This window comes from Engystomops pustulosus, chromosome 3, assembly GCF_040894005.1.
Source record: "Engystomops pustulosus chromosome 3, aEngPut4.maternal, whole genome shotgun sequence".
Lineage (NCBI taxonomy): Eukaryota > Metazoa > Chordata > Amphibia > Anura > Leptodactylidae > Engystomops > Engystomops pustulosus.
This window is the reverse complement of record NC_092413.1, coordinates 136,565,818-136,582,569: the sequence shown is the minus strand read 5'-3', so window position 1 is coordinate 136,582,569 and position 16,752 is coordinate 136,565,818. Positions and strand designations below refer to the sequence as shown.

The window sequence follows — 16,752 nt, the reverse complement described above, 5'->3', positions numbered from 1 at the left end:
TAAGTACATACCACTTTTAAGAAGTGTTATGGTTGTTCCTTAGTGTATGTGTTATGCTTGATATATGCTTAAGGTTTCCTGCACATAAATGTGTACATTAGAAGATACTGCCTGAGCCAAAAACTCAGGGAGGTAAAGGTCCTGCTCTGAATTTTGCAGTTCAAGCAGGCAGCTGAGGCAGGCACATAGAAATCAGGCCTGTGTGCATAAGCCCATGCAAATACATGGGGCACATAAACAAAGTTCATGTGCAGGAGGCCTTATAAAAATAAAATTAGTCTGGTTGTAACTATTATTTATGCAATATTCCTAGGGGCAAGCTATGGTGGCATTGTCATGGTGTTCATTTTTTTTGAGGAGGGGGAGTGCCGTGGTTTTATCCACCTAGGGCACCAAAATGCCTTACCCAGGCCCTGTAGGATATATATATATATATATCCCCTGCAGTAATACATATATACAAACAGTTATACATATATACGGCTCCAAGTAAAATAACAAAATAATAAAACTTTACTGACCTTCTCCCACCCCACCTGATGCTCAAATTGACCTCCTCCTCCTTCTAACAGTTAGAAGTGTGGCAAAGGTATCGCAGTATGTTATGTCACTACAAGGCTTGTGCCACGATGCTGATGTCCTGCCCACTCCTCTGTCTATTGGCAGAGGAGGAAGTGTATTGTTTCCTCACTCCATAGAAAAAATTATGTGAGGGAGATCAGAGTCAGCCTCTGGGTCACTCTATAATCCACCATTGTTGTGTGGGGCCTTGGAGTATGTGCCCCAGAAGCCCTCCCCATAATCCAGCCTTGTGTTCAGCATGTACACTAGGAGCTTTCCTGGCATATACACTGGATGTATCCAGAATGCGAGATGTAGCCTAATCCTGCTGCTAAGCAATTATAACAATCATGATAAAAATCGAAACATAGTGATAGAGATATAAACAAAAAAACATGCAAGAGACTGAAACATGAAATATCAAAAAGGTGCACAAGGGAAATTTTGTTTGTTTAATGTTTCAATATTCAGCAATGAAAATAAAAATATAGAGTACCTGTGCAGTTATTTATTAGGGCAGATCCACAAGGGATTAGAAGGTTAGACATAGATCTACTTTAATATCGTAAGAACTGACAGACATTTAGGGTACATTCACACAGCGGTCATACCACCGTGTGCTGGAGAGGAGGAGGAGGCGGCCCCTCCTCCCTCCATAGAGAATAGCGGCGCACGGCCGCACACACGCCAAAAGATAGAGCATGCTCTATCTTTTTGCGGTGTGCGGGCCGGATCGGTGCCACACATGTGTGGCACCGCATCTGCGCCGCTATTGCCGTCTATGGGGACGAACATGTGGCCGCAAATTTGCGGCTGCATGTACGTCCCTGCAGACGGCCATGTGAATAAGCCTGTATGAGTTTATATCCAGATCGATTCCCCCACTAAGTAAGTGAATTCTCTCTATGATTTATGGCAGCATGTAAAAAAGTTTCTCTATTAAAATACTGGATATACCGTAATGATAGAAAACTCATGTTCAGAGCTGATTCCTTACACCACTCTCTATGTATAGTGTGCAGAACTGCTACAGTACAGTATATGTTAATCAAAATGGGTCAACAGAATATCCTGCATTTATACCATGGGCACTGGTTTTTAATAAAAGAAATATTTGAATTTTTTTCTACAATAAATAGCTGACTGATAAGTCATAAAATGTTCATGACTTTTTAACACTAAATCAATCCTTTCAAAACATATGAATAAATTGTATTTACAAACATGTAAAATCTAATATTTTTAATCATCATTGGATCTCCAGTGATCAATGCCTTCTGTTTAGGATTCTTCTGTAGGTTCTCATGATGTTTCAGTTTGTTCACAGACAGCAGCTAAGCATGGTCCCGGAGGTCCCCTTACTCCTGTATAACCTATGTGTCCAGGTTGCCCTCTGTGTCCACGGGGACCCATTAAACCAGGTTCTCCATCAAAAGCAGGACCCATTTTACCTCTTTCACCTAAAGAATAAACCACAGTTTTTTATTTAGGTCAGAAACCATAACTTTTTCTGCAAAATGATTTTGGTTTAACCTAAAATCCTTGGTGAATATATATTTTTTTTACCTCTAGGTCCCACATCTCCTGGAAAACCTACAAGGCCATATCCTTTTGGTCCTTTGTCTCCTTTTTCTCCAGGTTCTCCTAGACAATTATCAAAAAAAAGAAAAATACTTTTAATAAATCCTTTACACAGAAACTATAAAATAAAATTGCATACCACTGTATGAATTAGACATACCAAAGAAAGGGTAAATGCAACTTTAATGTACTACATTGTTGTACATGTTTCATTGACTTTGCAATGATTCAATGATTAGTATATAGGGTTTTTTTACCTTAATAAGGCATACTGTAAATACATTTAGCTTATAAAAATATTTGGGTAACCAACAAACCAGAGTTTCTATAAAACTACCTTGCTGTCCTTGTTTTCCAGGATCTCCAGATTCGCCATAAAATCCTTCTGGACCATCTTCACCATCAATTCCATTTAATCCAGGCTTACCCTAAATAAATGTTTTGTGATTAAATTTGCTTCTGCGAATGATGCTTTGATATTTATGTTGAAATACTTATTAGTACAAAAATGTGCCTGTTTCATAGAACCAGTTGGCCAGTGGGAATACCAGAATGTTGCCCCTCATACCAGTAATACCTGCCAGCAAAGGGGTAAAGGTCCTCCCCCATATCACCTTAAATTCTGCCACTCAGGCTCTGCACCTTAATTATAGATGTTTTTCTAATATGCAAATGAGTATACAAAAAGTCAAATTCTGAAAATAAGAGTCATGCTTTCTCTAGGCTACCAATTAAACCCACCTGCTTCTTTTGATTGACATTTCTGTGTCTCTACAGATTTCGGCCTGAGCAGGCAGGCAGTCCTCTCCCTGTCCACTTACTGTGTTTACCAGACTGCTGTCCCTCTCACTGCATGATGAATTTAGCAGCAAGCACTGTGTGAGAAACTGCAGATCTTCTCTCCAATTCTTGGCCCCTATGTTGGGTGGTGCCTAGCGTCAATGGGCGGGGGCAATGTAGACAAAGGCAAAAAAGTTTGGGACATGATTTTACTGGTGAGAGGAGAGAGATTTAAGCTGGACCTCTGCACTGCACCTTTCAACAAAGGCACAGTTATAGTTCCTGTTCTTGATGACAGGTTCCCTTTAAATTCTGTAAAAACTACTTTAAAGCATACCTAAACCTCATTGGCTGAGCCCTTTCCATAGCCGGTAAGTCTTTGCTGCATATTGCAGCAAAAACTTACCAGTAACACCAGCGATCGATGCTAGCATGGGCGCCACCATCTTGCCAAAGATCGTCGCTCCCCGTGACGTCATCCGGGAGCGTTAATCCATTGCTATGACAACCTTGGGTCTTCTGAAGACCCGAGGCTTTTTAATCTACAATAAAAACTGATGTGCAGTTTTTTTCACTGATAATGGTGAGTAACCAGGTTTTATGCCATAACTAGCATTAAACCATCCATTTTTTTATTGTGGATGTGAAAAAAAAAAGAAAAACAGATGTTTTATCAACATTCTGTAATGAAAATCAATTGCAACTGGATGTGCATATTTATGTAGTAATATATAAATATATTAAGTATTATGAGTGGACATTTTCTATATTTGTAAAGTCAAAAAAATAAATAAAGTTTGCAATAAAAAAAAAGATAATAAATTGCTACATAAATTGATTTTTGTCTGCAGATTGTGGAGTTTAACAGTCATTGCGGTTCATGATGAACCCTATTCCACTCGCTGTGGGTACATCAGGTCTTATAGCGGTGTCAGAATCCAGCTGTTCATGGCTGGAATGGCATCATAGGGGCAGATTAATCAAGTGTCTGAAAGTCAGAATATTTCTATTTGCCCTTGGCAACCAATCATAGCTCAGCTTTCATTTTACCAGTGTAAAGGAGGGCTGTGATTGGTTGCCATGGGCAACTAGAAATATTCTGACTTTCAGACACTTGATAAATCTGCCCCATTGTCTGCTGTATGCATTTATATTCATATATGGTGTAAGAAGTTCCTTCTTCCCTAGTTATTTTCCAAATGTCATAAACCATATGAAAAAGTGTAACATATTTGGTGTCCCTATAATCACAGTGACATAAAGAATAACAGTAAAATGTTATTTAATGCACATGGTAAATGGCACAACATTTACATTTTTTGTCCTGATCCCACTAAAAGTTTTAATAAAAGTCAGTCAATCCGCTTTATGTACCACAATAGCCAACAGTGACACCAGAAAGAAGAAACATGGGTTTAAGATGGTCACAATGAAAACATATAAAGCATTGCTTGATCATTATGGTGAAAAATATGTTCAGCATCAAGGAGTTAAAGCGGTTGTCTGGGATTAAACGGAACCTGCTACCAGGAAAGTCATTATTACACGATGATAGGCTCCAATAAGCTCTGGAAGGTTGATTTGGATCTGAATTGTTCCACTGATTTTTTAATTGTTCCTTTAACATTACCTGCTCCCTGTCAGCAGCATATGGTGAGAATGAATGGTGCCACTTATACTGCATTTCCCTTGGGACTCACTATAGATTGCTGGAATGGAGCAGGTAATGTTAAAGAAAGGATTACAAATCATTGGAATTATTCGGATGCCCGGCAAAGACTTATTTGAAATTACTATGTCAGAGGTTATTGGAACCTGTCATCATGTATAAATGACCTTCAAGATGACTGGTTCCTTTAAAGTTTTTTTTTAATACCGCGGTACGAAAATAAGAAACTAACTATATTCATCTCTCTGGTGCACAGATTTTATGTTCACCTGGGTCCTAAAACCATAATCCAGGACAACTCTAAACAAAATCATAGAAAGGTATGGATAGACACATTTGTGGCGGTAATTTTAGATCTGCTTTCCTATTGAAATGTCTTTCTTAGTGTTATACTTACTTGTGGTCCAGGTGGTCCTGGGGATCCTACTGGTCCAGGTGCTCCCATTGGTACTTCACCAAACAGTGGGCAAGCGCTGGCACATTGTCGTCTTACAGACTGTGCATACGATGACATTTGTTCAAGAACAACTTTCTGACAAACTTCTATTACATGAGATGCTGGAAAAGTTGGTCCCTTTTGAGAGAAAATATAGATATTAGGTTTAATAAAACATGTCTGAAGCCAAAAATATTTATTTTCAAATATTGTTATTCCTGAAAAACTTGAAATTAAAATGCTTTTTTAACTTATTGTGGTGAAGCCCTTATTTAACATTATTTAATTTTGTGATATAATTCATATACAGGGGATCAGAACAAAATAGTCTGATTGCCTGAGTTCATGCAATTGCAAAAAAAAGAAAGTGAACCCTTTGGAATGACCTGCACTTCTGATTAACAATAAAATATCTGATTGTTTTTTAAGGCAATTCTTGATATACGCATGCGTCAAGGGGCCAACTTCTATCTACCACCACTGAAGTACCAAATACAAACTCCAGGCCGTAATTATAAAATACAACCCCCGAAACAGATAATGAGTAATATAAAAGGCCCAACAGTATATAATAATTAATAAAGACCCTATACAGTGGTCTTTGATTTAAGGACACCCGACATATCAGATGAACCCTAGTTACAGACAAACCTCTCTGCCCACTGTGACTTCTGGTGAAGCTCTCTGAATGCTCTATTTTAGTCCCGGGCTGCAGTGATCAGCTCTGCCTGGAATTAAGTGAGCCGGGACTCTCTAAGCAGGCACATTATGATCCCTCTAGTGCTGTGAGATGCTGTGTGCTGACAATGTGTTTAGATTACCAGGCTACAGGTTTATCTACACTTTTATTTAGCTTCTGAACATTATACTAGTATCTGACACATAGAAAAAGAGAGATGAGACAGATGAGAGATGATGAGATCTATGAGATGGATATAACACACAATAACACACAGTGCTTCCCTCCCCTGAATGAAAATCTTTACTAAACCTTTAGTAAACTCTGCATGCTGCTTGTCAGCAGAAAGTGTCTGTGTGTGAGCTGGTCTTGTAATTGAGAGGGGTGTAAGTGTGCAGACAGAAGAGGCTATTCATGAGAAGAATCTGCCTGACCATAGTCAGAAGATTTAAGGTGAGAAACCATGGCAACTGAAATTGTGTGCACCAGGAATGATAGAGACAGGTTGGAATTATATCTGTAAAATGTTGTATCTTTGTTAATAACATTGAATTAGAGAATGTGTTATTTTATTATCCTGAGTATATATAAGAATATTTTTTTTATTGGGAATACCCCTTTAAGTACAAATCTAAAGAACTTATCATGTACATAATCCTGGGAATGCCTGTACTAAACTAAGGGTAATAATACACATGAAACATATTAATACAGACTCACAATAGCTATATAATAGCTAAATATAAACTTTTGTATCGTCTGGTGTCTGTATTTTAAGTTATTGTTTGTTCTGAGATCCTAAATCACAGATTTCATTCCTACAGAACAACAATATGAAATAGAGAAAAAGTGTCTGAAATGGCACTGATACTAAGAGGAAACTGGTAACAAGCATAACATTTAACGGCTGAAATGAAAATCATACAAATAAAACACAGATATTCTTCAAAAGTCTGAGGAATATTTAATGGAGAAGGACTATTGTAATTCAGAAAACAGATTACCGGTACATCATATCCACACAGTTGTTAAGTTTGTATGTCTGTTTTATTTGTTTTATATACAAAAAATTATGATAAAATTATTATATTAAAAAAAGCACGCGTAACACTCACAATTCAAGTCTCATTTCATAACTAAAACACTTTTTGTAAATTAGCGTTAGGCAAATTTATTAAGAGGATTAAGTTTGTTTACTGCACTGTGGATTTTCACTTGATGCGTTCAATAAAAAACATGAACAATACAACCTTGTGTGTTTTTACTGTAGTTAGATCGTGTTTGTGCATTATTGTGACTTAAATAACATTTACACAACATTTTAATATTACCCTAATCAATGCATAAATTTTGGACCTTCAAGGGCTCACTCACATTTACTTACAATTTAGTGTCCTTAAGTCTTGACATGTAATAATAATGATTATTATAATATGCAATAAATTAAAATATTCGATTACTTTCATGTAGGCAGAAATGTAGATGGTATAGTAGCTTCTACTTACCCTGGATCCTGTAGGCCCAATATCTCCAGGGATCCCAGGATCACCAGGAAGACCTTGCTCTCCTGGTTGTCCACGAGCACCAAGTTCTCCAGGAGACCCTCTTCTACCAAGAAGTCCTTCCGGGCCTACTGAACCAATGTCTCCAACCTAAATTATAACTTTATGTTAACTGTTGTACTTACACAAAACAAGTATAATATCCACATCCACTAATATCAACATCCAATATAATAACATTACCTTTCCTTTGGGTCCCTTTACTCCTTTTTCTCCCTGAAAAAGTTTTAATTAATGGAAAAATGATAATTAAGCCAGAGAACAGTAGTATTTACTCAAACATTGGCTACTAAACTTCTGAGACTATAATATTAACTCTAAATTCTATATTCTATAAATTCTAAAGATCAGTCAGAACGACAAGCCATAAATAATCTGCCAAGCTGGAAAGAATGTGCTTTGTTTCTTTCTTTCTATGGTAGTTGTAGGAAATATTCTTGACAATGTTTCTGTGGATGATGCATTGCAGAATATAATACACATAGCACATGCAGTTTTATAAGCTCTTTTCCCAATTTTGGAGTGTACAACAAAAAAAGAGCACACAAAAGCACCAGAGATATATAAACAAATCTAAAGTATAGAGTGAATGGCATATTCAGTGGAAGAGTCCCATTATTTGACATAAAATGCCTTGATTATGATGTTTTCTTAAAAAGCATTGCAGTAATGCAAGTAAGCATTATTGTGCTACTCTGTCTTAGTATATATGCAAATAGGTTATCCTAGATGGAACAAGAAAAACTATGCCTCTTTTGCTACCTTGTAAGGTAGCCCCCTTACCATTAAGCATGACTTTTAGAAAGTGTAAAGACATGATGCGGTACTAAAGACAAACTTGTATAATTACTCCAGAAGGAACAGATTCCCAGCTGTAGACAGCACAGTTTCAATGTGGCTGTGTCTCTTCAGTGCAGTATAGGCAACTGGTCTAGCTAGCTTAGCGGCTTTTGACCAGGTTCAGGGTGTAAGAGGTCTCCCTATTTAGTTTGACAATTAAGGCCACTTTGCAGGCATGTGGAGACTAACAGCTTTTGATGTTCTACTAGGGGATTCTGGGGAATATGCAAATAAGTTTTACTAGATGGGACAAGGAAAACCATGCCACTTTTGATACCTTGTAAGGCAACCCCCTTAGCATTAGGTATGACTTTTAGGAAGTTTAATGACATGATGTGGGATTAAAGCCAAACCTATGGAACCAGAAGGAACAGGTGGCCTTAATTGTCAAACACTGTCTACAGTTAGGAATCTGTTCCTTCTGGAATATATATAGTGGTTTGGCTTTAATCCCACATTATGTCATTAGGCATCCTAAAAGTCATGCTCGATGGTAAGTTTCTTGTCCCATCTGGGAAAATGTATTTGCATATTTCCCAGAATCCCCGAGTGGAGCATCAATGGCTATAAGTCTCTACACGCCTGCAAGGTAAACTCTCTGTATGGAGAACTATTACTCCCTGACCTGTGTCTGTGTGGTAAGATGTCTTCGCTTTGACTCCACTGTGATTAAAATGCATTATAAATGTTTTTTGTTGTTGTAGTAAGATTGCACCTGCTACAGCAAAAGATGTAGAAAGGATGGTTCTCTTAATATTTCTACATATCAATGGGGCTATAACTATAGTAAACTTTGTGAAGGTACCATACCTGTGAAGTAATATTAATTATGATGCTGTATCTGCTCACTAAGCTGGTTTCTGTTACTGTATATATGTAGTCTGTTGCAGTGGCTGAACTTACCACATAGTAGGTTTGTGAAATAGGGGTTCCTGGGTTGCACAAGTGTGGTGTTACTGTAATCATACCTTGATTTTTAACAGGCAAATTTAATGATGAAAATTTTTAAGTGCAAAATTACATTGATGGAATAGTTTTTATCTATACTTTCCAGAAAGTGTTAAAGTTAAAGGGAACCAGCTACAGGGAATCAAAGGGAATCGGCTAAATAAACACCAGACAGTACCTAAGAAAACACTGTAGAGTCATCACAATTCTTCTAATCCTGTTACTCTTCATTGCTGCTGTGTGATAAAAACAACTTTTATTCTTGTTGTTATAGTTCATTTATCCAGTCAAGAAGGTGGGAGAGCTTTCCGATCCAGTGAAGCTCTTCCTGCCTCCCCACGGCTGATGTGGCTTGGACCCACGCCGCAAAACATTCCCCCCAGCTCTATGTCACTACACTCCTGTTTCAAACTTCCCCGCCTGCACAGTCCGCCTGTTAGTCTGGCACCAACATGCACATCTGTGTGCTTGCTTCAGTAATGTGCATGGTAGTGGTGTGATTGAGAGCAAGATGGCCACGCAATGGGGAATCCACGGGGCACCTGTAGGGCCGGCCATAGATGCGCACGTCGGTGCCAAGCTAACAGGTGAACTGCACATACGGAGAAGTTTGAAACTGGGGAAGTAGTGACGTAGAGCTGGGGACAGTGTTTTGGTCTGTGGGTCCAAGCCAGAGCAGCCGCTTTTAGGTGGGCAAAGCTTGAGTGGATCGGAAAGCTCTCCCACCTTGACTGGATAAATGAAAGATGACAATTAGAATAAAAGTTGTTTTATCACACAGCAGCAACTCAGAGTGGATTAGAAGCATTGAGATCACTCTACAGTGTTCTCGAAGGTACTGTCCAGGGTTTATTTAACTGATCAGAGGTGACAGGTTCCCTTTAAAATGGGGACCAAGATATCTTCTTCTAGAACCTTCTGCAGTTGATAACAGATTATCCATTATAGATAGGTCTTCAATAGATTTAGGTCCGGAAAACCCCTTAAGTGGAGTGGAGTAAATCTCAAATGATGACTCAAATCTGACGAAACAGGATCTGGCGTCCAGAAGCATTATGGTGTAAGGAGGTCAGAGAATGCTGAGGTATCAGTCTCTGGATAGAGGAGTTGGGGAGGGAAGGAGAGTGAGCTGGATGAGCTGAATCCAGTATATATGATATTTGTGTTTGAATTGTCTAGCAATTGATCGTTGTGTTGAGCCTTCACTATTGCCTATGAACGGGATGTTTGACCTTGACACTTTATACATTACATCTTATTTCAACAATTCATGTTAAAACATTGAAAATTTTCAATAAAAACACAATTATATATTTTTAAAAAACAGATACAAGATGGCGGCTACAGCAGGTGCACAGACTGCTACCATTAAAGTTAGCAAAGTAGACTATGGTGGAGTGAAAAGCAGACCTTGTTTTTTTATTTTAAAAAATGCATTTATAAATGGAGGAGTTATATTACAATAACATATTTACATATTCAAATGTTACTAATCATACCTTCTGTCCCTCTATACCCTTAGGTCCTTGAATTCCAGTACTACCCTGTAAAAAACATATTTCCAATTACTTCACCATATAAGTACTAAGTACCACACAAAACACTCAGTTTAAAAGTACAGTACATGTCATTATTTATTTAGTTCTTATTTATTGTTTTTAATCTTAAAACAAGTATATGCCCCTCACCTGGCACTACTCCTAATGTTCCATTGAAACAAATAGATGTTTAGTTATACAATTACCTTTGGACCAGGTGCACCAGAATTTCCAACATGACCCTGTAAATAATAATAATGATCTGTAAGTTTTAACCTCCATCTAAAGATTCCATTGAATATGTCATAGATGACAATTATATTCCCTCAATGGGTAAAAAAATCAAAAATGGCAACATCAGAATGAAACAAAATGAACACTACTCACAGCTGCTCCAGGTGGTCCAATAAATCCAGGCCTTCCTGGGCGGCCATTTTCCCCTTTTGGCCCTGGAGGTCCCTTTTAACAATGTAAGAAATAAATTAAGGAGTTAACAGTAAATTAAATTCTTAAGAACACCTTGTGTGGTCTTTAGTATCCTTCTAATGTAACCCCACTTTGATTTTATTTCATAAATATTTGACATAGAGAGCATGGGGCATATTTATCAGGACCTCAGCGCACCGCCAGTGGCGCAGAGGCCCTGAAATAATCGCAAATGCTAGCTTATTGCTAGCTTTTGCGATTATTTTCCCCAATCCGCCACCTTCACGCCAGTGGGGTGTGAAGGGGCGTGAAGGGGGGGGGCGCGGCCGGACGGGAGTGGGCTGGCGCGGGGCGTTACTGTCCCCGCGCCTGCGCACTCGCTGCTGCCGGCGACTTTTCATACGTGAAAAGTCGCCAGCTACGTTTTTTTCTACGCCAGGCCCTGCGGGCCATATTGTGGGCGATTCGGGTGGCAATTGCCGCCCGAATCGCCCACATGAAAAATCAATCGCGCCTGTCTCTTTAAGAGACAGACGCGAATGATGTACAGAGCGGCGGCGGCACAGATCCTTCTGTCCGTGCCGCGTCCCCTCACAGAGCACAGGGCAGCCGAAAACCCGGGAAAAGGACGCGAGCGCCGCCGGGATTGTGACAGGAGTCGAGGTGAGTTGATTGCTTTATTATTTTTTATAATGTATATAATAGAAACCGGGGGTCTGTTTATATTAGAAAAGGGGGACTGTATATATGAGAAGAGGGGGATTGTGTATATAAGAAGAGGGGGATTGTGTATATAAGAAGAGGGGGACTGTATATATAAGAGGGGGATTGTATGTATAAGAGGGGGATTGTATATATAAGAAGAGGGGGATTGTATATATAAGAAGAGGGGGACTGTATATATAAGAGGGGGATTGTGTATATAAGAAGAGGGGGACTGTATATATAAGAGGGGGATTGTATATATAAGAAGAGGGGGACTGTATATATAAGAGGAGGGGGACTGTATATATATAAGAAGAGGGGGACTGTATATATAAGAAGAGGGGGATTGTGTATATATAAGAAGAGGGGGATTGTGTATATATAAGAAGAGGGGGACTGTGTATATAAGAAGAGGGGCACTGTGTATATAAGAAGAGGGGGACTGTGTATATAAGAAGAGGGGGACTGTATATATAAGAGGGGGACTGTATATATAAGAAGAGGGGGACTGTGTATATAAGAAGAGGGGGACTGTGTATATAAGGTGCTACATATTATTCAAGGGGATTGTATATAATAGAATACAGGAGCTGCTTATTTTATAATAAGGGGCTGTATATTATATAACCTGGGGGTGGCTTTTAACCATATTTTAACTACACATTATATAATCAAGGTGGGCTGTATATAATATAACTTGTGGGTGAAGCATTATATGGGAGGGGGCTGTATCTTATATAAATATAGGAGGGGGCTGTATTTAAAAGGGAGGGTGGTTTATATGGGGTACTGTATGTAATTTAAGTGAGTGGGGGCATGATTTAAATAAAAATTTGGGGCGGTAAATCTGTATATAGTTAAATGTGGGAGAATCTGGATATAGGGGTCAGATTTTAATTAAACCATAGGAGCTGTATTTAATTTAATTGGGGGAGAGGAGCTTTTATTATACATTTTTAAATAAATGAAGAAGGGATTCTTGATCCACTCTGTGTGTATGGTGGTGGGGGGTAGAGTTGTTCATTGTGTCATGAGAGGTGTACAGTATATGATTTAGGAACACTATTATTTAGGTGAATATATACTGTAAGTGACTGGTATATTATTGGTGCAGTGCGGAGATGTGGTGCCGGGAGCTGAAGACATCTGCCAGCAAATTCAACAGTCCTGGGTGGGAGAAGATGTAATGATGTCGTCTTACTGATGGAGCAGATCGTCACCTGTGAGGTACTAGATGCCACTATTGTCTGTGTCACTGACCGGCTAGTGGTACCACGTGTGATGTCACAGAGGGCCAATTACTAATTTTAAGTAATGTCAGCATTACGGTGTTGGGGCATCAGGGGGGGGGGGGCAGCATTTTAATTTTCGCCTCAGGCAGCAAAAACCCTAGAATCGGCCCTGTCCACCTATACCAGTGTAAAAACCTACTACTACTACGTCACCTCCCTAAATCTTATTTTCCTTATTTACCTTATTTCCATAAAATCAATTACCGTATATACTCAAGTATAAGCCGACCCAAGTATAAGCCGAGACCCCTAATTTTACCACAAAAACCTGATAAAACCTATATATTTTTACTCGAGTATAAGCCGAGTTTGGGGTTTCAGCACATTTTTTGTGCTGAAAAACTAGGCTTATACTCGAGTATATATGGTAATTCTATGTAACAGTTTGAAAATATAAAAAAAAAACTTGCATATGATATATTTCTTTTTACTCACAGGTCTTCCTCGGGGACCTTCAGGACCTTGTATTCCCACAAATCCCTTTTCTCCCTTTAAGATAAATATTTAAAATGTCATATATTAGATTATCATATCTCAGAGTAAAGTTAATTATGTAATTTAATAATCATGCAGACATATACAGAATATAATAGATTAATACCTTTATTTACAAATAGTTTTTTACCTTGAGTCCCAAAGTTCCATGACGTCCTTCATTACCCTGAGGACCTTGAAATGCCTGTTAATACAAAAATACAAAATCTAACTAATTTCCTTTAATGGTTAATTACTCTCTTAATTGTCTTAATAATGCTCAATGTTTCCATGTATTTTATTTTCTAGGCTTGAGGCAAAATGAAATTAGAGTTAGATAAATGACATGAACCTTAGTGGACTTTTTCCAATAAAATAAAATTTAATCACAAATGTAATAATTAGGGGACATTAATCAGGGCTTGTACAGCTGATTTCTGGTGTACAAGCTCTGAATTAATTGCAATTCCGTGCAAGCCCCCAGGAATTGCTATTATTTACACTTTGAGTGGCCATGTAGGGGAGAGAATGGGGGACATGCCTGTTGGCGGAGTAGGCCTGGGTAGGGCTTCCTGCCCAGGATCTGTGTACTCACTATTGATTGTGACTGTTCAGGACTGTTCACCAGTAATAGCTCAGTGCAGTCAGCTTCCAGATAAAATATAAGCCAAGAGCCTCCTGATATCCGACATGGGAGAGGGTCAGGGCTTATATAATATGCTGTGTCCCCCATGTGGCTCTGTCCCTCCCAGTATCATGGCAGCCTTTCTTATTATGGCGAGATAACTACAAATATTTGTGACCATGTATTGCTGTATACTATACAAGCACATAAAATAGTGCCCTATGAAAAAATAAAAGGAACTAGTCAACTAGTGACTGAAACCACAGAAGTTCTGGCCTTCCAACAGCCATACATTTTCTCTTGACGATGCAAAGCAGTAATCAAAAATCAAAGAGAACCCACACAGTACAACAAGTGAACATTACAAATGTAATAATACTTCAATGAATGAAATGATGAGCAAATTATGAAATGCCTAGTTTTGTCTTACTTCAATTCCATCATCACCATCCCGTCCAAACTGGCCTGGGTCACCTAATATGCCCTGTAAGTCACAAAGCAAAAGAACAAAATTAGAATCAAATGATATTATACATTGGAATGTATTGTCTAGATAACATATGAGCCCTCAAAACAAATCTATATAATAACTATAAGGTAATCTTAAGGCAGGTTCATTTGTTTTCACTGTGGTCAGGTATACAGTATTCGCAATCAAATAAATATATTGGGTTGGATTTATCTAGCCTTGTACACCAGCTTTCTGAAATAGCAGGAATTGCAACTATTAACCCCCTTTCTCCTCTTTATGCCAAGTGTTTGTAGAGAGGCATGAAGGAGTGGCCCTCCTGCATGTCAGCGGAGCGGGCCTGCTTGGGGTATTCCTGGCCTGCGCCTGTTCCAGGGATCTATAGAACAATTCTAGGCCAAGTAGGACCTGGCGCAGAATTGTACTCCTATAAAGCCTCCCAAAAGATATATCTGGCGCAGTGGGAGGGGCGTGATTTTATCATTCACTGGTGCACCAACGTATGCTAAATCTCCCCATAAAGTAAAGTAAAAGATAAGCCAACTTACCTGTGGGCCCTGTGATCCTTTTAGACCTTTTGGCCCTGGTATGCCCTAAAAAATTCCCAAATGTTAATCAGTTAATCCAGTTGACTTTTAACACTTTTAACACAGCATAAACTCCAAATCTTGTTTCTAAAATACAAGCTTGTAATACATCTTTACAAAAGGTGTTTATGAATGACACTATACCACTACAGGTTGCCAGTGGGCCATCTGCATGTGGCTCCTTAGATGTTGGCTGATGCAAAAACACTTTGCAAAAACACACAACCTGGTAAAATCTGGGATATTGTCATATCACAACTAGGACTTCAAAGTAGAATTAAAACCATATCTCTTTCAGACCAAATCACTTGGCGATAACTTTGAAAGACCTATAGCCATGATAGGTCTCCATGAAAATTCTAAGTGGTATACATTATATCGCTCATGCTTCCTATTATTTAAATAATTGTTGGTCTATACTTGTGCTAATATTTTCACAATAATTTAGATACACCTGTTAAATAATATCCACAATTATTGGATCTGTTTAGCTATGCTTGTAAATTATTGTAGGTCAAATGAAGCTCGAAAATGAAAGGATTCTCTAATGTAAATGAAAGTGTAACTAAACTTAAAGCAAAATTGCATAAATTAATAGTGCAGATGATAATAGTAAACTTTATAATAGGCAAACATTTCTTTAATAAATTATGTGTTCATTTCCGCCTGCTTTTCTTCCTTATTTAAAGGATACCTACCATTAAAATCAACTTGGAAGAATATGCTAATCAGTTATTGTAAGAGCTTGTGGAGCATGGAGGGGCTCTGGTAATGCCTCCAGAACCTTTTATCTCCCCCTTTCCTTTGCTCTGTTGGCACTTCCCTTTATACCTGCTATAATCTCACACACTGAGAGGGAGGAGGTGCTCCTGTAACAGCTGGTGAATCTACAGCATGGAGGGGCTCTGGTGAAACACCCAGAGCACTTCAGACTCATTAGCATATTCATAAACGTTTATTATAGAAGAAGGAAGGCCATGGATTAAAAATATAAGACGACTCCCTGGTCACAGTGCCTGTATCTATGAGTAAGTGACCCTGGTTTATCTTGCTTGATTTTGCTGTATCCCTGTTCTGTGTATAGGACTTAAGGAGAAAAATGGATCAGAAAAAATGGCACAGATCAGCTGACATAATGAAATATATTACTATTTTTACTATTATTACTAAAAAAAATGTGAATTTATGTTTTCAATGTAATGTGCTACTCACTGGCTCGCCTTTACTTCCTTCAGCTCCTGGTTCTCCTGGATCACCAACAATACCCTAAAAAGGTAAGATAATAGGTATTTTTGAAAACTTAGCTGTATTTGTTATATTTACAAAATCAACATACAGTACCGCAAACATAGATATTATTGGATTTTACTACATCCACAATGATTGTCACAATACATCAACCTCACTTTACCTGTTAGAGAACATATCTAGGTGCTGTTACGTATGATGAAGAAACAAGTATAGTACAAGTAAGCCAAATAACTGTTTTTGAACTGACATAACCTGGTATTTTTACAATTTATATCCATTTTGATCTGCAAGAATTTGCTGAAATTATGTAACTGGAAACTTTTTATATA

General features: G+C 38.3%; 1 protein-coding gene across 3 annotated transcripts in view; it reads right to left on the bottom strand.

Annotated features, from left to right (window-relative positions):
* Positions 1-992: 992 nt before the first annotated feature.
* Positions 993-16,752, bottom strand: part of LOC140121973 (uncharacterized) — a 37,158-nt gene continuing 21,398 nt past the window's right edge. For all 3 annotated transcript variants that reach the window (XM_072142256.1, XM_072142255.1, XM_072142257.1), the window contains 14 exons: positions 16,385-16,438; positions 15,134-15,178; positions 14,547-14,600; positions 13,643-13,696; positions 13,453-13,506; positions 10,982-11,053; positions 10,801-10,836; positions 10,556-10,600; positions 7,452-7,484; positions 7,212-7,358; positions 4,989-5,165; positions 2,480-2,570; positions 2,128-2,205; positions 993-2,021 (listed from right to left, as the gene is read on the bottom strand). In XM_072142256.1, coding sequence (XP_071998357.1) covers positions 1,864-2,021; positions 2,128-2,205; positions 2,480-2,570; positions 4,989-5,165; positions 7,212-7,358; positions 7,452-7,484; positions 10,556-10,600; positions 10,801-10,836; positions 10,982-11,053; positions 13,453-13,506; positions 13,643-13,696; positions 14,547-14,600; positions 15,134-15,178; positions 16,385-16,438 — 1,098 coding nt within the window. In that variant the 3' untranslated portion in view covers positions 993-1,863. The remainder of the gene's footprint in view (positions 2,022-2,127; positions 2,206-2,479; positions 2,571-4,988; positions 5,166-7,211; positions 7,359-7,451; positions 7,485-10,555; positions 10,601-10,800; positions 10,837-10,981; positions 11,054-13,452; positions 13,507-13,642; positions 13,697-14,546; positions 14,601-15,133; positions 15,179-16,384; positions 16,439-16,752) is intronic.